Source organism: Rattus rattus, chromosome 10 (genome assembly GCF_011064425.1).
Source record: "Rattus rattus isolate New Zealand chromosome 10, Rrattus_CSIRO_v1, whole genome shotgun sequence".
Classification (NCBI taxonomy): Eukaryota; Metazoa; Chordata; class Mammalia; order Rodentia; family Muridae; genus Rattus; species Rattus rattus.
Window position 1 is genome coordinate 69440435 of NC_046163.1, and position 24406 is coordinate 69464840.

The window sequence follows — 24406 nt, forward strand, 5'->3', positions numbered from 1 at the left end:
TAGCTGAGACCATGTTAGTCTTCCAGCTTTTCCCAGAACTGCTGTTGTCATCGATACGAGATTTCCCCCATTTTAATTAAAACTAGCTTTAATGTTAAACCTGTCCTAGAACACAGAGGGACAAGAAGCTTGAGATTTTATTAAAAGATTGTTTAAATGGCTAGACTCCTAATCCATGGACCACAAAGCACCCTAATTCTAATTAGAATACCTCCATGAGTTGAAATTTTCTAATATATAAATTATCTTCCAGAGACCAAAGAGCAAATGACATAAGGCAAAATACAAACATAGACTTTATTAAATGCTGCTCAATCCCCAGTGAAGATCTTTCATTATAAAACGGTTTTCCATACAACTGCAAGGCAAGAGGTTGGAATGGTACTGATAACAACAGGTGTGAAAAATACCCGACCAGGTAAAAACATACAAGGCTTCTACGCAGTCAATTCAGAGTTCGCCCACTGCATTTCCCTTACACAAAGCCAGGCAGTGATAGCTAGCAGTCTGCATCACACTGTGGGACCCAGGGCCTCCTTCACCCTGCAGGCAGGCCTGGGACGGGCAGGTTGAGGACTGGGAAGGCCCTGCCTCCAGCCTTGGAGGAATGAAGGAGGTGAGCTAGGGTCCACCCACCGGTGCTGCTCTGTGCACGCTCCGGGTGCTGCTGCTGCTGCTGCTGCAGGGGATTTGGGAACAGTCAACATTTGGTTTACTTCCCCCCAGCTTTTAATACTTTGTGCTTCGGAAGCCTGGAAACGCAAGATGTTGCAAAACCCAGAGTATGGCAGTATCTTTAATGAGGCTGGGCCTTTATCTCCCCGTCCACCTCTCTAGGAGAGGGGAAGGGAAGGGCAACACCTCAGCTTATCTCATGAAGGAAGGTTCTTTCCTCAGAAGTACCCAAGGTGTGCAGCACTGTGAAAGCACATGATAAAGGAAGTGTGCAGAGGCCGGCTTGATCTGTGTGTGCAGCACACCTGGGCTAAGTCGTGTGACTCTCGCCACTCCCACAGTCACCTCACTCAACAGATGACAGTGACACTCCATGATTAGACAAAGTTTACAATATACTGTGGCCGTGACACAGCACAGGGCTATGTTTAGTCCTTATCTCTTTCGCTTACGCTTGCCAGGAAAAACTGGCCTCCTAATTACATTATACTGATGAGGTTTTGGCTTTGAAGTTTTTATATATTCCAAGAGTGTACAACACTGCCGCCCAGCAGGGGGAGCTGACCTTTACTGGGCACTGGTATTGCTGAGAATACTGTGCATGTTGTAAGCATTGTTCTGTTTCTCTAGAGCCTTCTTCAGCTTCAGCTCTTCTAACTTTTTCCATAATTCTTCGCGTTCCAGTTCTTTCTTCTTCTCTCTGTAGAGAAATCGGCAGTTTTAGTGGAAACGAAGTCCCTGGTTGGCAGCTTTGTGGGAATGAGCATTTCATTGCCTGTGGCTTCTGTGACACATGTGGTATTACACGGCACTAACTCACCACAGTCGCTAGGAGAGCTCCAGGCCAGCTACAGTGACACTGAGGCCTTGTAGGGACGTGGGAAGCCCCACCCTTCCCACGTGTGCAGAGAGGCAGTCTGCCCACCCATCAGTACAGGCTGTAAACATGGGCTTTCACCGGTCTACAGGTTCCTACACACCTCTCCTGCCGTGGTTCTAATTTCTCCCTGAACCTTGTGATGTTTTTGTTTGTCTGATAGAGGGTCTCAACTGTGTCTTCCTGGCCTTAAAGTCACAGAGAAAGACCTGTCTGGCATCCTAAGCCAGAGCTGGGACGGTATATTGACTTCAGAAACCACTTTCTGATGATCTGAAGCCCTCAGGGAACCCAGTGTAGACGAAGGGTTTGTGTACATGCTCCTAAACTACTGAACTCTTCCGGCTCTGGAAGAGCACGATCCACATTTAAACCACAGTCCGTTAAAGGAGGAAAGTCGTGTAATGACCTTAACAGATTTATAAAAGTAACAGGATTACTTTGCTGGACAGTGGCTTTCAAATTATAATGCCTGATCTATTCACCCAACAGCTTAGAGACAGACCTCTCCAAACTGAATATCATAGAATTTTCAAAGCTCATCAAGTACCTCTGTCTTTCAGCCTTGTAGGAACTAGTAAGGTCATCAAAAAGCTTCCCGTTCATCTCCATTAGGGTTTTCAGCACGTTGTACACCAGAGCTACAATAGTCCTGGAAGAGAAGCCAGTTCTGGGTTAGTGGCCAGCAACACTGAACCGGTAATTAATGTCAGACACTGTAACTAAAGTGCAAAAACTCTGGCCACACATGCCATTGATGATGGACCCGATCTAACATTTACGCTCTTCCTCTGTAGACTAGAACATTCGGGTTCTCGTCGTCTCACCTTAGACCCTGGGGTAGCAAGATAAAAATGTCACAGAAGTTAGAATGTCCGAGTGCCACATCTCCCTATGGCCCTCAGCGTCTGGCGTGGGGAGGTCAGGTGCAGCCGGCTCAGCCGCATCCGTTTCCACAGTGGCACCGGAGCACAGGCTGGTAAGACCGTTTGCTGAGGAACATCCACAAAGAGCTTTACAAAGATAAGTAGTATCTAGAACTGTGACGTTAGCCGTCAGGATAGGTTACAAGTCGCACAGGCTCCGATGAGTACAGGAGAGAGCGACAGGTGAAGCACACACCTGTAATCTCAGTGCTGAGGCTGAGCAGGACCCTGAGCTCCAGGCCAGCCTGTGCTATTTAACCTATGTTAAAACTGAAACCAACAACAACCACTTACTGATTCCAGTGTTCTTTGGAAATTTTATACAAACTGGCAAACATGATGGGCAGGATCTTATCGATGTTCTCCTCAATCAAACTGAGAATGTATTCGTTATTCCAGAAGTACAGTGCTCTCTCTGCAACCTAAAAAGACACGAGAAACCTCAGAATCCGCAGGGAAAAGGATGGCACAAAGTCAGACTGTCACAGACAGGGCAGTTGGTACCTGGAAGTGAGAACTGGAGACGCACTTGGATATCTGTTTAAAAAGCGGCTCTTCAATCTTTTTGAATTGTGTTGGCTCAATGACGTCTAAGATCTCTTCAATTTCTCCTAAAAACATCACCTAGGTTTCAAAAAAAGTTTTCTTTTACAAATGGTGCTAATGTAGACAAGGCAAAGGTGTATGTCAGGGAGTGGGCACAGTTCAGAGAGCAGGCCAAGATTACAAAGTCTTGGTGTAAATGCATTTATTATTATTAAAACCCACCTCTTTCTGACTGCATGTTTTTGGCCAAAATTTCAGGAGTCCTCTGATCACCTAAAAAACACCAGCAGAGTTTAGAAAGAATTCAACAATTGGGCGTGCGGTGCACCATCTACAATCCTAGTACTTGGAATCTTCCTGCCTCAGCACCTCCAAGTTCTAGACCAGCCTGGAATTCAGCCAGACTGTATCACTCCCATTCTCTAGTTAATCTCAGGATATTCTACTCACTCTGAGGTCAAGCGCTGAGCGCTCAGTACATGAAAATCCCTACTTAGCTTTATTAGGACTTGGGCCTGGGATGGACCAGACACTGCTACACCCAGCTGAGCAAAGTGTGGTTTCCATGTAACAGGACCAACGTGAGTGGACACTTAACAGCACAAGAAAATGATGTATGGTGTGAAGGAAGTTAGGAGAACATTTCTGATTTTCAAAGACCATATACTGTAGCTGGGGATTGAACCCGGGGCCCAGTGCATGCCAGGCGGCCAGCACTCACCATCTGAGTTCAAGCCTCAGCTCACCAGGGCAACCCTAAGAGATAATTCTTATTATCGAAACTTATGCAGTACACACTGTAAGAGCTGGGCCCAAACCTGTTTCACAGCTGACAGAATCAGGCCAAAATAAGATTTTAAAAGGAGGCCGTCTATTTCAACGATTATGCCATATACATACAACATTTCAAGCATCCCTAGGGTTAGCCTAAAATACATGACCTTTAACCCTTCAGTTTCAGTATTTATACTTAAAGTGCTTAGAAAGCATTCTACCCCAAAACACTCACTTTACTTAGGGTTACAGTGGTTTGTATAGTAAGTTCGGTGAGCTCAAAATCCCAGCATTTAGGAGGCTGAGGCAGGAGGATCACAACAAGGTTGAGGCCAGTGTAGGCTAAACACAGCTCTAGATCTAGGTCAGCCATGGCTAAAGGCTCCGAGTTCATTAGGACTGTGCTCCTGAGCTCCTGCTCTCACCCTGGCTCATCTCAATCCCTTTTCTCAATAACTAAGACTCTCCTCACTGTTCTGAGACTGGAATCCAAACTGCAGAAGGCGAGGAGAGACCTTCAGTCTTTGTGTATTCTTTCTGAACAAAGCTCAAGGAAAGGCTTCTGGGACCCGGTGTGTCCTCGCTGTAAGAGGTGACAGGAGGGTGAACAGTGGGTCCTACTACACCGTAACTATTACCCCTCAGTTTATGCCTACTGCCTCCTGAGCATGCGTGCTGCTCCTACTGTGGGACAGCTGACTATCCAGGCTGCAGTGAAACGCCGCCGCCGGTGATTAGACAAGCGCATGGGCAGGAACCCAACACTCACCGGCTCCGTCAGTGTCGTGTCCTTCTCCAGGAACTGCACAACACAGTAGGCCAGCTAAAGGGCAGAGCCAAGATGAAGAGATGTTAGCGAAGTAACTTCAGGGATAACGGGGTAGTTTCACACTGACATAAAGTGTCACTTCAGTCTTAAGTTGCAGCAGGAGATGAATACATTCTTATTAAAGTTCAACAGGTTGTTAGCTCTAGACTTGATTTAGTCTTCCAGGGCACATCCTATAATGTCAACAGTGACCAAGACCTGAACCAGGAAGCCTGATAATCTTTTCTGTATCTGACCTAAAGCTGCAGCAGTAGTGAACAACTCAGAATAAAAATCTGTCAAAGCACATTCCTTAACTGTCCACGAGACCAGCACCTCGATACCTCTCAAATATTTTGCCTTTATGTTTGTTTTTGAAAATATCCATGTGTAAATTTTCTGAAATTTACCTGAGCATGAAACAGAGCCAGTCCTTTTGCAGTATGCATAGGAATAAGAACCTTCATTAGAAACTGCTTATGCTCTGCTTTCAGTGGCAACGCAAAGCCATTGATGATACTGGAGGGAAGAAAAGGCAGGGAAGGGTTAAGTAGTCACTTTGTTTCCCCAGGCTACACTATCTGCAGCCACTCCAGACTGCAGCGGTCTGTCCCTCCAGGGCAGCCTGCAATCTGACATCTACAGGCTGCCACTTTAGTTCTGCACAGCTGCCTTTACCTTCCTCCCTTAAAGCAACAGGAGCGACTTGACTGTCCCAACGCTACTAGAATTTCCAGCATGCTCAGTGATGATAAATGGGGAGTTTCCCCTACATTTCTGAATAATCTGGAATTAAGATAATTCTATCATTTCTGGTATGCAGTGAGCAGAAAGGAAATGTGTATATAAAGCCAAAGACTCTTCTAAAGGAACAGTTAGAGTTGGAATGGCCTGTCAGCATTTGGGAAAGAATTCTTAGTGAACGTCTGATAGAATGACAACTTCATTTCTTCCCAGCTGGGAAGGCTGTGTAGACCCAAGGCCTTACACACAACACTATTTTATATATATGCCAGAGCCCTGAAACCTGAAGTTGTCATTTGTTTGTTAGCAATTAAACCCAGGGCCTCCAGCATTGTGCTCAAAACTCTCAAATAGGAACTCATTTCAACTCCAGCTGTTTAGTACATAAAACATTCTTTCGGTAACTTAATTCTTTTAAAAAAAAACAAAACAAAAAAACCCACCCCTGACCCCACCCCACTCCAACCTACCTTCCCAGTATTTCAAGGAGCTCAGCCACTCCATTGAAATGCTCCGTTTCATAGATAAACCTGAATTTGAAATATAGACGTAATATATTAAAATGTTGTAAACACCAGAGAACAGGCAAGAAGGTGAAGAAAGTCAGCCAAGGCAGCAGTAAGCGCAGCACTGGCTGCTTGGCCCCAAGGGTCTGGTTCACACCAGACTTTTGGTCTTGTCTTGAGACTGTAGCCAATCTCGGCCGCCCGTCTGATCCTGCTGGCCCGACAGGTGTGTGCTACCATCGCACCGAGTGAGCTACGCCCCAGCCCTGACTGGGAGCAGTAGCAACACAAGACCTGTTTCCCCGAGTCACACAGACTCTGCTCAAGTTTGCCACATGAAAACAGCAGTATCGTTCCATCCGGATCATTCTATACACTTAACATACAAGAAAGACGGATGGCCTGGAGCAACCGTCTCAAAGTAGGAGGCCACTACTCACACAAACATCCCAGGACAAGGGGTCCACGTTTTCACCTGTTCAGAGAGTTTAGACTGCAAATGGCATAGGCTATCTAGTTTTCTACTGTCACAACTGCCTCTAAAGCCAATGACAGCATGAGGTGGGCGTGACCCAGGGCTGCAGAGCTGAGGAGGTGGGACACTGACACGAGACTCGGGGAGGCAGCCCCGCATCTCCCACTCGAGCCTAAGGTCACATCTTCAGTAACTGACACGAGGGAAAGGAACCTGAAACACAGGTGGTAATGTGGAGTATGATGTGAAGCGCAGGCCTCACCAGTACTTAAACCACATTCCCATGTGGATCTTAGTTTTATCAGCAAAAGAAAGCTCTTCTCTGCAGGTATCAGCTTAAACTGTGATTGTTTAAAAAAAACTTCAGAGAAAGTTTGAGCAAATTATTCTTTCAACTCAAAACACAGCGTTAGGGCTACCCATCCATCCAACACTGTCCTCACTACCACTGCTGCCTGGTAAAGGGGACAGCTCTTCAGTGTTAGGCTGCCACCATGTGAGAACCATGGAGCGGGCGGGATGACTGAGGTGCCATCAGCAGGGCTGGGCTTCAGATAGTAAGATTCACCTCGAGGAGCTTGGCACGAGGGGGGAATGCTATGCTCTCAAGGACAGGCCTACCTGAGGAAGATGTTGTTGGTTTGCTTTCTGATGAACGCCCTCATTCCCAGGAACTTCCCGTAAATCCGGTGCAGGACGGTCTTCAGGAAGTCACGCTCTCGTGGGTCTTCACTGTCGAAAAGCTCCAGGAGCTTTAAGAAAGATCTGACAGATTACTTTAAAAAAATAATCGAGCTAAAACCGTTCTTTTTTCTAATTTTGACTGTAAGATTACCTATGAAGTCTGTAACATTTTCCCTAAATAGTCTGCCTTACTAGATTTTATCTTTGCTAAGTAAATGAAACTAAGAAAGGTATAAATATTTTCACTAAATTCTTTTTTATACATTCTTTGTATTGTTTTAAAGAATATAAACACATTCTAAAAATACAATTTTTTAACCTCACCCCAGTGACTTTAAAATTTTTTCCTAGCATAATTTTTGGTGTTATCATACTTAACTTTTTTGATAAAACTTATTATTTTTATTTATCTGTTTTTGAGACAGAGACTCATTAGCCCACACTGGCCTTGAATTTGCAGTCTTCCAGCCTCTGCCTCCCAGAGTGCTGGTATCTGAGGCCAGGCTGATCCAAAGTTCCGTGGTGAGACTGCCTTGAACAAGAAGCCCATCTCCAGATACACAGTACCAGAGCTTTAGGGTTCTCCTGTTCTAAACAGAGATGCCCAGGGAAGGCGAAGCTCTTTCTTCCCTCTGTCCTTCTGTGCAGATTTCAAACCAACGCAGACGTCCAGAGGCACTGATACGTCACATTCATGTGCCCTAAACAAGCAACTTCCTTATGGTTTGCACTCATTTTTAGCTAGGTTAAGGTACTGCGTGAGGCCCCACCCAAAATACCTACAAAGCACTGGTCCAAATTATTATAATCAGACATGGCTAGCCTTCTCATTTTAGCCTTAAACTCGTATTTCTGATGTTACTTGAGAGATGACTTTGTTCAAAGTAGATTTACCTCTATGGGGGCATTAAGCTCAGCAGCAGTTGTTAGCCGAGTTTCAAATCTAGACATGTTTTGAAATATTATAATTAAATAAACCTAATTAGAAATACTATATTTGAGGCAGGAAACCTGTTTTCTTTTTTCTGGCTCTGTTGCCCTCAAACTATTTTTAAGAACAATTCAATCGAGGTAAGGGGGTCTAGTTCAGTGGTTCTCAAGCTGTGGGTCATGACTCCTTTGGGGTTGCATATAAGATTATGATTCATAACAGTAGCAAAATTATACATATGAAGTACAATAAAATAATTTTATGGCTGAGGTCACCACTACACAAGGAACTATATTAAAGGGCTGCAGCATTAGGAAGGGTGACACTGCTCTAGTTGAAATCCAGACTGTGTCATTTACTAGTTGTGTGGCACTGGATGTGGGCGCTCTCTTTATAAGAAGCATAACATTTATGAAGTATCCAAACGACAGGTCTGTGTCACAAAAAATAATCTTGGGAAATTATCTTATTTGAACATAAATTTAAGTTATGTAGTGTGTCCTACCCCCAAACCCAGCTCTTTCAACAAAATCTCTCCTACTCTTCTGAGTTTTAACTTTCAAAAGCTGAGAATTCTCGTAAGGCAGAAGCACCCCCTAGTACCTCAGGGATGCAGCTGTGGGCAGTACACGGAACTGTCGGAATCAGATAGTTAACTGCATGGGCTTTCCAGACACTTCAGGAGTTTGAGGTAGAAGGTAGGAGACGGTCCTGCTCTATTAGGTTTCTCCTGGCTCTCCTCAGAAAAGCCCAGCAGTCTAAGCACCTAGGTTACTGCAGCATCTGCTTCAAGGTCAACCTGCTGTCATCGGAGATAGTTAATGCGTGTGGCCTCACAAGAGCCCAAGTACACTCCACAGGCGAACCATACAAGAAAGTAAGTGTGGTTCTCTGCAGTAGCCCCAAAGACCCCGCTTTGATTGGACTGACTTTACTCCTGGTTGATGTGTATGTTCTACTGTTAGTGAACAGCTAATCTTACGTAGTTTCTGAAGGGCTCTTGAAGAGATAGGCAGGCGATGTTATTTACCATGTATGAGCCAGGAACAGTTCAAAATATGTGGAATCTTTTTTTTAAAGATTTATTTTATTATGTGAGTACTCTCTTCAGAAACACCAGAAGATCAGATCCCATTACAGCCACAACGTGGTTGTCGGGAATTGAATGCAGGACTTCTAGAAGATCAGTCAGTGCTCTAACCACTGAGCCACCTCTCCAGCCCCCACATGTGGAATCTTTATCATGCAGGACACCCAACAGTGGTCTGAAAAGTCCTCATAATGGAGCTAAATTGTGCTCTCAGCATCAAATTCCTAACAAGGTTTGCATCGTGATAATGGCTTTAAAAGAAAATAGATAAAGAATGGTTCAACTGACAACTTCAAATGCCTGAAGAGGCTGTTAAGTCTAAAAGGATCTTGACAGTAAAAAGGCCCTAGGTAATTGCATGTCCCCAGTGAAAAAAAAAAAAAAAAAAAAAAAAAAAAAAATGGTTCAAGGGGTTGGCAATTTAGCTCCTGAAGAGCTTGCCTAAAGCGCCAAGGCCCTGACATTGGTCCCCAGCTCGAAAAAAATTCCAAAAAAAAAAAAAAAAAAAAAAAAAAGAATAGTGGTAATACCAGTTCTAAAAACCAAGAAGGCATTCATTCCATGTGCTCTAATGGTCCCATTTTATTTTACCTGTGGCTTAAGGAACTGGTCAGAGTGGGGCCTGTGGTGGGGTGCGGTGGGGTCGGGGAGACAAGCAACTGGAGTTCAGATGCTGGTGTGCAGAAAGGCATCTGTAGTTCAGTCACGATGATTAAACAATTATCTCAACAACAACTGTTAATAAGCAAGTGCTAAGATACAAACATTTGAGATCTAAGAGTCCCTTACCTGTTGTACAAACTTCTGGTCAATGTATCGCTTTGCAATGCTGGGCTGGAAATCAGGACTCTCCAAGAATCTCAAGAAGAATTCATACACCAGCTGTGTGAGAAGGTAAGTAAAAGCAAAATGATGTCGATAATATTCTGAGTTACAGTTCCTGTCAAAACACCTTTCTTACCAGCCTGAGTGGGTAACTATCTCTAAAAACAGTGTTTTAAATAACCTTTATCTTTATAGCTTGGCTTTTCTCCTGATTGGCTTTTTATCAAATTGACACAATATATTATCTGGGAAGAGGAAGTCAACTGATAAGAATGTCCATCAGTTGCCTGTGTGGCACATTCTTAATTAACGACTGATCTGTGCAGTGCCATCCCTGGGCAGGTGGATCTGAGGCACATAAGAAAGTAAGCTGAGCAAGCCAGTAAGCAGTGTTTCTCTATGGCTCCGCGTCAGTTCCCTGTCTCTAGTAAGTCGTTCCATGACGGGCTGCCCTCTCCTCCTAGACGGTTCTTGGTCACAGTGTTCATCACAGCAAGGCGTCCTGACTAAGCAGTCTCCTGAGCCGCAGTCCGTGAGCTGTGGTTCTGCATCACTCAGTGGATGATGGTAACTTACGAGTGCCCAAGGTATCCGGTTTATGTCCCCCTATCCCCTAGAGTCCCTTAAGCACAGGCTCAGAATGAGGGTGGGCAGTGTGGCCATACCGGTTTGAAAAACCAAGCCTTCCTATTAAACTAGGGTAGGGGGTCTAGCAAGATGGTTCAAGAAGGTAACAACAGGGTTTGCTGCCAATCACTGACCTGAGTACAATTCCCAGGACCCAATGTGGTGGAAGGTTTAAAAAAAAAAGACTTCCATGGCTTGTCTGTCTGACCTGCACATGTGTACACACACACACACACAGCTGGAGAATAAAAAACTAAACTGTAGAAGCACAGGCCTGAGGAAGGAACTGTATACCAGAGCAAATAAACCAGACACGTGGGTGAGTCTTGTACCAAGAAGCCCCATGCAGCCTGGATGACAGCACAGTGCCCTTATCACTGCAAGTCAGAACTAAAGTAATCCAGGAGCAAGCACAGCCAGAGTCAGGCAGTAGTGGTGCACATCTTTAATCCCAGCACTCAGAATACAGAACTTCGTGAGTTCAAGGCCAGCCTGGTCTGCAGAGTGATTTCCAGCACAGCCAGGGTAGTACTACACAGAAACATTGTCTTGAAGGAAAAAAAAAAAACCCAACAAACAATAAGTAACCTAATAGCTATGAAAGGTAAGAAACTGGCCTCAAGATACAACTTAATTTATAAGCAAACATATCAACTAAGCATCCCACAAATACAAGATTAGATTCCAGTACAAGGTCACTTAAGCATCTGGGGGTCCGGGGAGATGGCTCCATGGGTAAACCTCTTACTTCACACGTGTGAGGACTGGAATTCAGATCCTTAGCACCTGTATGAAAAGCTGGACAGGATCCAGATGTGTAGGCAGCTCTGATGGCTCAGCAATTAGGAGCACCAAAGCTCAGTTCCCAACACCCACAGTAGGCAGCTTGTGAGGCCGGTTAACACCAGTTCCAGGGAATGCAATGCCCTTCTCTGGCCTTTGTGGGCACCTGCACTCGTGTACAACACACATGTAAGCATGCATGCATGTGCACACATACAAAATAATGCATCTAAAAAAAAAAAAAAAAAGCTAAGCTGGTGGGGTGGCCCACTTGTAATCCCAGCACTCTGGAGGCAAAGGCAGGTAGATCTCTGTGAGGCGAAAGCCTGGTCTACATAGTGAGTTCCAGGCCAACCGGGGCACCTTACCCATCTGGGCACAGGGAACAAAGTTTATTTGATTGAGAGATGCCTAATTTTTTTTTTAAAAAAATATTTATTTAATGTCTCCGAGTCCACCGTCGCTGTCTTTAGACACATGAGAGGAGGGAATCAGATCCCATTACACATGGTTGTGAGCCACCATGTGGTTGCTGGGAATTGAACTCAGGACCTCGGAAGAATAGCCAGTGCTCTTAACTGCTGAGCCATATCTCCAGCCCAAGATACCTAATTTTTAATGTTAATTGTGCATTAAGAGTATAATAAAAAATAATTGTACTGTGGGGCACAACTATGTCACAGCATGGAATGATAGCACAACAAGTAACTTTTCAGAGAACTAGCATATCCCTTGGGAGACTTCTATGACACCAAGCCCAAGCCCCAGATTCCTAAACCAATGTGTGGTTGGACACTGTGCCGTTCATAAACTGAACATGGCTTATTTTTTAAATCGTATTATTTTGTCTCATGTCTGTCTATGCACCACGTACATGTAGTACCTACGTAGGCCAGAAGAGGGCGTCACATCTCCCTGGAACTGGAGCTGTGATGCTGGTTGCTGGGACTCACACCTGGGTCCTCTGTTAACAGAACCACCAGTATCAACTGAGCCATCTCTCCAGATGCCTAATTTTTAAAATAATTTTCCATCTGCATAACTTCCCTGACAGCAAGCACATGAAATGACTAGTCTAGATGCAAATACCTGCTGTCAGGAGCCGACTTGGCGCACTGAGGGAAGGCAAGGTTATCGGTTTAATGCATGCTGCGTGCACACTGTACGCAGGTGGAAGAAACCACGGGCCTGCAGAGCAGACAGTCTTCGTCCCGGTAAGACCGTCTTAGAGGAGCAAAGCTTGTTCTCAGAGCCACTCTACTCGCTCACCCTACAGTGTGTCTCCTGAACCTATCACATCTGACTAAGTGTTCATTTCTGGGTGTACACCGTAACACACAGTCATTAGGGCCTGAGGGGGTGTCTTAGGGGTCCTTCCTCCCTCCGGTGTCGGAAGCACACAATGGAGGCCTGAATATTTACGAGCCATATGATATCACAGTTGACACGACTGTTTCTCAGCAGCTACTGAGGTTTCTCTATGTCCACATGAAGACTTATAATTTGCTTTTAAGAATCTTGGAACATGCATCAACAACAGCTTCAGCACTAATGCACTAGCAGACTTTACACGTTTGTTACAAGGCTGGCCGCCTGCCATCTGTATACACTAGAGCACACCCCACACCTTAAAGACGAGATACACAGAAGCCGTACTACTCAGTCTTTTGAGACAATGTCTCACGTAGCCCAGGCTGGCCTTGGACACAGAATTAAAGTATAACTGGTAATGAGTGTGAACTTGGGATGGCTCTGCCCCACCTCCTGATGCTGGGGTTCAGGGATCCATCACTACACCAATTGATCTGGGGCACACACCCTATCAAGTACACTACAACCCAACCTCATTATGGTACTCATGTTTGAAAATGCCCTTCCTAAGGTGAAACAATAAAATTAAAAAGTTCTGTTCTTCATCACTAAAAAGATACATGGCCACCAGAAAACAGTACAGACACCAAAGAATCTCAAAATAAGACCCATATAAGCTAACGAAACTGGAAACATCTGACCAGAGAAGAAAAGACTGAGAGGCAATTTCAGTGGGTCTAGGTACAAAAGGCCCTTTCGAAGGAGTAGGGTGGCCATGTGCTTTCCAAAGTCTCTTAATAGGAAAGTGATATGATGGGATTCTAAACGATTTGTTCCATGAAAGAATCGTGAAGAACATCTACATATTATACCACATAGTTTACACTACATGCTTAGAACATGTTTACACTACATGTTTAGAACATGTTTACACTACATGTTTAGAACATGTTTACACTGGGGTTGGGGATTTAGCTCAGTGGTAGAGCGCTTGCCTAGGAAGCGCAAGGCCCTGGGTTCGATCCCCAGCTCCGAAAAAAAGAATCAAAAAAAAAAAAAAAAGAACATGTTTACACTACATGTTTCGAACATTGCCTAGGCACAGGGGGCAGCAACAGAAGCCCAATCCTCTGTGAACTCTTCTCTCTGAATATCTGAGAGAGCAAGACAGAGATTCTGCAAAATACTGAGCTGTTTAAATATGTTCAGCCTAGACCTTCTCTCTGGTCTTTCATCCACTGAACAAAACTTTGACACAAACATGCCAAACTGGACAGAGAAAAGCCTGTGAGGCCTCAACACTACACAGAACTACAGGCAACTGAGGGAAGCTGGGCAGGGGAGACATGGTCCTCCCCTGGGTCAAGCACACCAACTATACAGTGCTCAACTGTCAGCCCTGAAAACATGCATACAAGTAACACACATACTTAATAATAATGATGAAAAACATCAATTTGAAGGAGAATTGGGAAGGGTAGCATATGGGAGAGTTTAGAAGGACGAAATGCTATAAATAAAATACAATCTCAAAACACAGCAAAACATATGCTGGACAGGGTAGCAAACACTTGTATCCCCAGCTACTGAGAAGCTGAGACAATATCACCTGAACCCAAGAACTCATAAACAGCTTGGGAACACTGCAAGCCTCCCCTGCCACACCCAGAGAGCAGCGAAGATCATTAGTAGCACTTACAACTAAAAGTGCCATTAATGGATCTCTAAGGTGTACAGAGGCACAAGAACCTTCCATCGAGGGGCTGGAGAGATGGCTCAGCAGTTTGGAGCACTGACTGCTCTTCCACAGGTCTTGAGTTCAAATCCCAGCAACCACTTGGTGGCTCACAACCATCTGTAACAGGATTTGATGCCCTCTTCTGGTGTGTCTGAAGACAGCTACAGTGTGCTTATATAATAATAAATAAATAAATCTTAAAAAAAAAAAAAAAAAAGAACCTTCCATTGTGCACCTTTTCCCAGCACGGTAACTTCCTATGATCTCACTGAGAGCAGCTGTACATCCCATCACAACACCTGCCTAAGTACATGACATCACCATACTGGAAACCCAAGGAGTTTCAGACCGCCCCAAAGCATTTCATTGCCAAATTTAAATGCTATTCCAAATTTTGGTAACTCAAGAGCTTAAAATTTTAGACATACACAGACCACAGATGAAAGCAAATTGCTTGTGTGCCTGTGCAATCTGGTTTTGTCTGAGTGAGATCCCACGAGGTGGAGAGAGGCAGAGGGCACAGGTGGAGTGCTCCGTCAGAGGACAGCCTGTGCAGTTGGCTTTCTTCACCACGAGGGTTATAGGCCTGAGCACAGGTCACTAGGCTTGACGGCGTGTGTCTTCATCTACTGGGCCATCCCACCAGCCCTAGAAATCGTATCTTGATGGCAATTACCATCTCCTAAAATGTTAAGAACCGTTTTCTCTCGGGGAATTTAAACGGAGCCTCAAATTATACGAGTGAAAAATGGAAACACATTGTTTACTTGGCTGAGTTTCTTATGTTAATTTCTGTGAGTATATAAAAATATCCTGATAGAAAATCTGTCTCTGCTTTTAAATTTTCAAAAACTAAAAGTCTTTTTCAAAGACCATCCAACTACACATAATAAAAAAAGAGCGTAACATTGGCTGATGACAATTTCATGCTTTTAAAACCCTCCCGTTATTAAATATAGTACTCCTAATTTTATACCGACTAGAGCAGAAAACTTCAGATGAACTTGGACTTTACTCTATTAAAAAATAATTCAAGGGCCTGGCATAGTGGTGCATACCTTTAATCCTAGCACTTAGGAGGCATGAAAGAGGTAGGTCTCTGAGTTCAAGACCACTCTAGTCAACATAGCAAGCCTGAGATCAGCCAGGGCTACGTAATAGAGAGAACATATCTCACACAAAACAACAACAATCTAGCACCTCTAACTAAATAATATTTGTAAGAGACACACTTTAGATTCAAAGAAACAAACATTAAAAGTAAAAGAATGGAGAATATAAGTCAGGTAAACAGCAGCCAAAGTTAGAACGGCTGTACTCACATCAGACAACCTAACTTCAAAATAAAATCCAAGTTTTAAGCCAGCTGTGGTGGTGCAAGCCTCCCAGCGCTCAGGAGGCAGAGGAAGGTGGATTCCTGTGAGTTCAAGTCCAGCCTGGTCTATAGAGTAAGTTCCACTCCAGCCAGGGCTACATAGAGAGACTGTCTCAAAACAGCAAAACATTACTTTTAGAAAACGAAATAAGGTTAAGAAAATGTATTCGAAATATATTATTTTGATTTTTCTTTTAAAAAAATTAACATTTATTTTGTGTGTGTGTGTGTGTGTGTGTGTGTGTGTGTGTTTTCTGTGTGTTTTCTTTTTTCGGAGCTGGGGACCGAACCCAGGGCCTTGCGCTTGCTAGGCAACCGCTCTACCACTGAGCTAAATCCCCAACCCCTATTTTGTGTGTTTTTGAATGGGGAGGGCATGCATGTGTCACACCTTGCATCTGGAGGCCACATGACCACTTACGATCAGTTTTCTCACTCCACCATATGGGTCTGGGACTGAAGTCTGTCACAGTCTTGGCAGCACATAGTACCCTTTCCCACGGCCACACCTCAGTGGCTCGTGTTTATATTTTGGGGAGGACAGGTTCTTACTATGCAACTGAAACTGGTCTTGAACTCACGATGTTCTTGCCTCAGCCTCCCATGGACAAGGGTTACAGGCAGGTAAGCACACATGCAGCTTCAAACTCAGGATCAACAGAGTATTGACGTGTCATCATTGTTTTTTTCTTTTCTTTTTTTTTTCTTTTTTCTTTTTTTCGGAGCTGGGGACTGAACCCAGGGCCTTGTGCTCACTAGGCAAGCGCTCTACCGCTGAGCTAAATCCCCAACCCCGTCATCATCGTTAATACAGACTAAGTGCTTACCTGTATGTGAGGCCAAGAGGCCTCAAGTGTGGGCTCATCCTCTTCCGGGTCAAAGTCTGGATTATCACTTGGAGGAAGTGTCCGGAAGATGTTAGCACTGATCTGAAAAGAAATTAAGTTTGGACTCACGTTCTCTGCTATGTAAGTTAATCTAACAGTGAAACGTAAAGCACTCTAACACCATCTTATTACAGAAAAGACGGGTAAAGCCCTACATTTAGTTCAGCTCTATAAGTCCCTTCGGGACGCAGAGGGGCACATGTTTCTCTTGGAGTAACTAACTTCCTTAGACCCCAAGCAGCTGAGGACCACAGATCTCCTCCAATTGATCACAGATCACCTCCAAACGCTTCCATCCCCAGCTGCTCTTTCCAAATTTTTCTTAAAACAGAATCAGGAAGAGAAGAGAGGGAACCATGGGCAAGAGGCAAAGCCACCAACTTTATCTGTCTCTAACTTGGTCATTCTACAGCTCCTCCCATATTCCAGCCTCGCTTTGGTCTACAGCTGTGACAAAAATGCCCTCGAAATTATCAAAGTCACAAAACCACCTCCATTTTAGTACTGTGAGGTCTGAGACTTTAAAAACAAATTACCCCAAAACAAAGAAGGGCCCTGAGACCCACTCTAGAGTCCGTGACATACAGTGCTTACACTTCCCTCCTCTGCGTCATCTCTGTCAGCCAGGACCCAGCAAACCATGCACACCCTTTCCTCCCCACCAAAAGCTACACTATGGCCCCAGTCCACAATTCTTTTGTGCTTTTTGGAAATTACTATATAGATCAGATTACTCTCAAACTCACAAAGATCTGCCTGCCTCTGTCTCCACGGTGCTGAGATTAAAGGTGTGTGCCACTACACCCAGCCTATTTCCTTTAAGAAAGTGAACAGATGGCTTAGTAAACATTTAAGGGGGAGCTAGTAAGGGAATGACTATGGTGAAGGGATGACTATAGTGGGGGGATGACTATGGGGTTGATGACTGTAGTGGGGGGAGACTGTACTGGGGGAGACGGTAGTGAGGGATGACTATTTGAAGTAAACTACCTAGGGCAGGAAGGTAATACAATCAATGTACAAGTTTCCAACTCTTGTAAAGCTGCATCAGAACAGGTAAACGCCTGGCAGCAACACTGCCATAGCCCTAAAGAGGCAAATTATCTAGAACTTCATCGATTACAACTCAAAACATTTTTCTTTTTTTTTTTTGAGACAAGGTTTCTCTATGTAGCCCTTGCTGTCCTAGAACTAGCTCTGTAGACCAGGCTGGCCTCAAACGCAAGAGACTCATCTGCCTCTGACTCCTGAGTGCTAGGACTAACGGCACGTGCCACGATGCCCAGTTCTCAAATCCAAGTTTAAAGGTAAAACCAGTAACCATGTAATGGGCACCAGCTTCACAAAGAATAGAGGAAGTCTCCTAATCGTCACTAGTAAAATGGAAAGATAGCCTTGTAGCCACCAGTAAAATAACCTGTTGATCAGATGGCCCAACTCTTACCTAGAAATTAAACAAAAACAAGGAAAAATGCATCTTTTCATTTGAGTACAGAGATTAAATCACAGAGTAATATATAGAGAATTACAGAATAATCTGAATCAAATGTTTGAATATTTTCAGTTAAAATAGAATATCTTCCATCAAAATTCCTCAACAGAAACCACTGGAAGTCAGTTAACAGAAGGCAATAACCTTAATCTTGAAATTTTAATAATAAAATAAAAATAGGAAGTTCACCAGTACTTAATACTTACATTCTCTTTTACTATCTGTGTGAGTTTTCAAAGCTAATTTTGTTTTGGTTAGTGTTCTCTCTAAAGCTAAAACAAATAGATAACAACAAGCCTACTAGGGCATTAATTTCTGATCTAGAAACGCAACACAAATTCCTAAGTTCCTTTGACAGGTCTTCAAGCAGGATGAAAAGAAAGCCATACACACACTGGAAAGGTGGTCAGTTTTTAGTTCACCTATTCGGACTTTATAAAGGCAGGAGTAGAATTTTCCACTTACAGTTTGTCAGTGCTCAAAATTGCTTAGATTCTGGCTTCTACATTAACAAGGCGTGATAAGAAGTACTATTTAACTCCTCATAGGTTGAATTATAATTAAAATGTTATAATCTACAAACATGATGTCCTAATAGGATTTCTTTGAAGCCGGAACTAGCTTAACTCCTTAATCACTGCCTACACGTGTGTGCTTTGTTTTCTCTGCAGTTCCCTTACAGCGACCACTCACTCACACATTATGACCTGTATGAACTTGAGTTTATATGGTTGATTATTTTTAAGATTTAGTCTTAGTTACATGTATGTGCCTGTGTGTAGATGTGTGCACCTCAGTGTAGGTGCCTGAGGTTTCCTCCTGGAGCTGAGCTATGAACAGGCAGAGAGCTACCGGTTGGGAACCGAATTCCAGCTGTCCTATACAAGAACAGTATGCTTGAGCCTACATCGTGCTCTAAGTTTAAGGTCTACAGTATCCAAAAAGGTATCCAGAGCCACAATACCTACCAATTTCCCAAACTCCTATAATCAACGGCCGTGTCAGTGAAACAGTCTTTCAAATGGACTTTTTTGAGACAGAATCTCATGATGTCACCCTGACAGATGTAGAATTCACTTCGCAGGCCAGGCTGGCCTACAATTCAGAGATCGCCTACCTGTCTCTGAGGTGCTGGCATTAAAGGTGTGTACCCCCATGCCTGGCCCCAGGGGATGTTCCTACGAACGTTCTTTTGGGCATGTCAGTCACACCTCAGATCATTGAGCTTAATCTGAGGAATAGAGATCTAGAGGCTTACCATTTTTACAATATCAGAATACGCTGATTCAACAATTACACCACGGTTAGTCGAAACATACTCAACCAGCTCATTGAGCGTTGCTCTTTTAATTTCTTTGCTCTTCAAGTCTGAAACAGAGTCCATGAAATCAAACAGTACACAGCACTGTTGTAGCTTCTGGCAGAAAAGCTCTTGCTGTTCATTTGACGTAGCATCTATAAACAGAAAGAGAGACACTGAATAAACCAACTTGAATGTCACTTTGTGTTTTTTTTTTAAATATAATTTTGTAGACGCTATTTGCATGCATACAGTCCTGTAAGGGATTGAGTGGTAAACCCAGGCGTCCTTTCACACAGGGATTTAGACTGGCCTAGTCTAGCTGTCTACAACCAATCACCGAGTATTACCAAGTCTAACATACCCTTCTTGTGATCACCCCAATTATTTTAGATGCTCACCGTCCCTTAACTACATTTTCAGTCACAACAGGCTAATCATTCATAACTAATTATTCATTTTTGGTTTATTATGTAAGCTACTTAAAAAGTTGACTTTCCTAAAAGAATCAATACCCAGTAAGACCCTCCATAATTTAGAAAACGAAGCCCTGCATTGTATCCAAGTACAGCTGCCAGTGCTAAGTCACCTTTCGACACTACCAAGCCTCTCCATCCTGGTGAAACCAGAACCCTTGGGGCTCTGAGAGCACAGGCTGTTCCTAAGCCCAGAATGCCCACGTCCCCACAGACCTTGGCGACTCTACTCACTGGTTCCATTTTGGCCGAAGTCCTTAATCAGGGGTTTTCCTAATAGATGAAACTATACTGGCTTGTTAATCCACCTTTACCCTAAGGTATTTTCGGTGTGTATGTCTGATACAGTGTTTCTTGTATCATATGGTAATTATATCCTGTATTTCTTTTTTTTTTTTTTTTTTTTTTTTTTTCAGAGCTGGGGACCGAACCCAGGGCCTTGAGCTTGCTAGGCAAGCGCTCTACCACTGAGCTAAATCCCCAACCCCTATCCTGTATTTCTAATACTCCTAATCTATGAGGTCTCTCAAAGCAGGAACCGAGTATTACGTCATGCTTACTGTGTCCCTTTTCCCTAGAATGCCCTGCATAGAGCCTGACACATAAAAGACACTCAATGAATATTTGCCTTCTGCTTGTTACAAAAGTAAGGTTTATGCTGATCCTAACAGATGTATTATAGCGTTTTGTTCTTAGTATAAAAAAATGACATTTAAACTCTGGACTTTCAAATCTATCCATAGGGATCTTCTAGTAGCTCACTCATCTAAGTCTCTGAACAACTGAGGTTATTTTTTTTTTTTTTTTTTTTTTTCGGAGCTGGGGACCGAACCCAGGGCCTTGCGCTTGCTAGGCAAGCGCCTACCACTGAGCTAAATCCCCAACCCCTGAGGTTACATTTCTAAGATCAGAGAGGTAAAACCTGATACTTAGGCTCATAGATGTAAAATCACTTCCCCATCGAAAACCAGCTCTTATTTTATATAATGATACAAAAAGGATCTGCAAAGAGATTAAAATCTCACCACAGGCATCTGCAAGTAGGTGTCTGTACATGTGTGTGCGTGTACATGTAGGGGGGGTTTTATATGTCCCCATGTATGGGTGTGTGTGCATGTGTGTGAGGATGTATGTAGTGGATTTCGTGTTCCCACGAGTGGGTGTGGACGCGCATATGTGAGCGAGCCTAGATTTGCCAAGCTGTCCAGCTGTCTGGCCAGCAAGCTCCAGGGACCTCCTGTCTCTGCATCTCCTCAGCGTTGGGACTGTAGGCTTCTGCGTGAGTACTGGAAATTCAACTCAGGTTCTCACGACTTCATGGCCCATCTTGAACCATCTCCCCAGTTCCCCCTTTCTTTATTATAGCAAAGTGTGGGTGTTATAAAGACCAGCATAATTCACATGACTTCTGGAGGGAATGATAAAAATTACAAAATAAATTCGAATGTGCTGTAACAGACATCTGAGGCCGAGCCACTGAGCTTCTAAGACAGCTCTACAACCGCAGATAATCGTCTCCGGCTCTGAACCGGGGCCAGCATGGGCCTCTGATGTGAAGCTGAGGGTCAGTGCATAGCATTTTTATTACTGTCAAGTTTTTTGTTTTTAATTTAATCACCTTTTCTGGAACTACTCTGAAGTGGGCATATCTAAACGTTTTAGATCATTAAATCTGCGGATTAGAGTTGCCTGAGCTCTGGAATGAGACTTCATACACTGTGGAGAGAACGAGACAGCCCTGACACACACAGCCAGCAGTCAGGCCGACTCCCCTTGCTTGGCCCCAAACACCAGTGGTGTTCAGCAGTGGAGTCTGCTCACCTCTGCTAAGTCAGTCACACCTGAGTGACTTTTTCTAAAATCCTTTGGAGTTTTCTGTTAAATAATTAACCTCAATTAATAAATGCCATTCCCTAACACTGGTACCAAGTTCATTAGTTTAAAAAATCTAGGAGATAAAACATCTTTGCTTTTTAAAAACTCTAACAATGCTAAGCTTTTCAGAATGCATATGTGTTACAAAGTTACAAAGATGTTGGTGACTGTCTCACTAAGAACCCTTTGTTAACTGGTAGAGAAAATCCTCATAGTTCTTGCAGTTACTCATTTATTTAAAAAAAATATACCTGTATCCTTCAAATATAGCTTTATTTTTACTCAAATAGACAGCACGTCTGCATTCATCGTAGTCTTCTATGTGTGTTACTGGGGCCTGAACACAGGATTCACACATGTGAAACTGGTCCTCTACCTCTGAGCCGTGCCAGCCCTGGTACTGCATCTTTACTGTAATTAGATCCCATTATAATGATGATTTGGGGATAATAGGTGCCGTCTTTAGAAGCTGACTCAGTTCTAACAGCGTCTTAAGATATTTTTGAGCATTTTCTTCCCTGATGCTGAAATGAACGAATTTAGGCTTTACCCACTTGCACATGTGATCACCACGTGATCACCATCCACAGGCAAGTCCTGCTCTCTCTTCCCCCGCTCCCACCGCCACACGGGACAGCAGTTTTTTCTTCCTGTCTGTAAGGCCATGTCTCTCACTCAATCAATGCCTTAGCTAGTAGTGGTTCATTCTTTTAATCCCTGGAGGCAGAGGTAGGAGGATTCCTAAGACTTAAAGGCTAGCCTTTATTTACCTATTATAATGCCATTTATCTATTTCAGGCAGTGTTCTGGGAAAATACAATGTTTCCCACAAGCCCCTGAGATGAACCCTTGGTTCCCAGCTGGTTGTTGGCACTTTGGTGGATAATGGAAACCTCAGAAGGTGGGTCTAACTGATACCACACAGCCAATCCTACAAAAGCCTGCAGTAGACTTTGATCTCCTCCAAGTAAGAGCGACTCAGAACTATTATGTGTACAGCACAGTCAACAATTTTCAATGCCTCAGTGTTTTTATGTTGGCTGGGGAAGAATATGATATGACCTGTAACACCAAACCGTGTGACATCCTCAGAGCTAAGGTTACTCTAAAGGACACTCCTGGGAGCCATTACTAACCATTATGAACAGTACAGGAGAAACTGCACAATCAAGGAGCGAGCTATAAAAGAAACACATGTGCTGTGCCTTTGCAAAATACATAATTAATTTAAACTTGGCTGGAATATGGGTTTTTAAAATGCATGTAACTTTCCCATCTTATTATGATTGAAATTGGATTTCGCTAAAGACTTCACCACTGTTAAAAATAAAAGTTCCTGTGACAAGCAGGCAAGACCAAGACAGTTCTGGAGGAATGAGGAGTTTCCTCTCTGGAGATCCATTACACCTTCAAACACTCTCCCAAAGCCCTGTTAGGTGTTTCCTAAACTCTTCTGGGTCACACTGCCCCCCACTCTGCCCCATACTCTAAAAGCACCGCTGGAAGACACTGTTTTTCAAAGTGTGGATTGAAACCAACTGGACACTGGTTACCAATCTGATGGACACGACTAGAGTGAGGCAAACACAGCAGATACCACGTGACCGTAGATACCACATGACTGTATTATTCCACCACACTGTGTTTTGGGTCCTCAGTTGTAAAGCAAGGCATGCTTCATGCTAGTCTGTAGTTTAAAAGATTGAAAGATGCCATGTGACTGTTTGTATATACTCAGCCCAAGGAGTGGCACAATTAGGAGGTGTGGCCCTGTTGGAGTAGGTGTGTCACTGGGGGTGTGGGCTTTAAGACCCTCACTCTACCTGCCTGGAAGCCAGCCTACTCCTGTTTGCCTTCAGATGAAGATGCAGAACTCTCAGCTCCTCCTGCACCATGCCTGCCTGGATGCTGCCATGCTCCCTACTTGATGATAGTGGACCAAACCTCTGAACCTGTAAGTCGGCCCCAATTAAATGTTGTCCTTATAAGAGTTGCCTTGGTCATGGTGTCTGTTCACAGCAGTAAACCCTAACTAAGACATACCATTCTACAATATGTAAAATGATACAATATCAGGAGCTGGGGAACAGAAGAGGAGTGCTTGCCCCCAAATAAAAATACTAGTTCTCTTCAAATAAAAAGACTAAACGATCCAACGTTAGGCAGACCAACGTCAATAAAGTGAATTGGTAATGAAGTGGAGGTTAAACCACCTGGAATGCAAAGAGAACGAAGCCACCAATGGAGCATCTGATGCTCCTTTATAACAGTGGCTCTCAGCTTGTGTGTCTCAACCCCTTCGGGGTCAAATGACCCTTCCATCTAAGACCACAGGAAAACAGCAAAATTACAGTTATGAAGTAGCAACAAAAATAATCTTATGGTTGGAGTCACCACAACATGAGGAACTGTATCAAGGGTACATGAGGAAGGCGGAGAGCCGAGAGCCATTGCTCTAGACAAGAGCAGCCCAGGCAGTGTCCTCCGCTACTTTCATGTCACGTGTATCTGTCATGTATCCAATCACCCTCATTTTACCCCACCTCTAAGATTTCTCTCCCCTTTCATGATCTCTCCTAGTTCCATGACCTTTTCTCTTCCCCCAGCCCCTAAATCTGGGCTCTGCATAAGAGCAAAGCAGGTACTTATTGACTTCCTGGCACTTGACACTTCTCTTAACG

The 24406-nt window shown here is 43.8% G+C and overlaps 1 protein-coding gene across 1 annotated transcript in view; it reads right to left on the bottom strand.

The window, feature by feature from the left end:
• Nucleotides 1–273: 273 nt before the first annotated feature.
• Ppp2r5a (protein phosphatase 2 regulatory subunit B'alpha) overlaps nucleotides 274–24406 on the bottom strand; it is a 50688-nt gene continuing 26555 nt past the window's right edge. Inside the window, exons 2-13 of the mRNA XM_032915773.1 lie at nucleotides 19333–19529; nucleotides 16523–16624; nucleotides 9826–9918; nucleotides 6953–7083; nucleotides 5821–5880; nucleotides 5017–5125; nucleotides 4568–4621; nucleotides 3247–3297; nucleotides 2983–3102; nucleotides 2773–2900; nucleotides 2103–2204; nucleotides 274–1375 (exon numbers count right to left, since the gene is read on the bottom strand). Of these exons, the coding sequence (XP_032771664.1) occupies nucleotides 1243–1375; nucleotides 2103–2204; nucleotides 2773–2900; nucleotides 2983–3102; nucleotides 3247–3297; nucleotides 4568–4621; nucleotides 5017–5125; nucleotides 5821–5880; nucleotides 6953–7083; nucleotides 9826–9918; nucleotides 16523–16624; nucleotides 19333–19529 (1280 nt within the window). The 3' untranslated portion in view covers nucleotides 274–1242. The remainder of the gene's footprint in view (nucleotides 1376–2102; nucleotides 2205–2772; nucleotides 2901–2982; nucleotides 3103–3246; nucleotides 3298–4567; nucleotides 4622–5016; nucleotides 5126–5820; nucleotides 5881–6952; nucleotides 7084–9825; nucleotides 9919–16522; nucleotides 16625–19332; nucleotides 19530–24406) is intronic.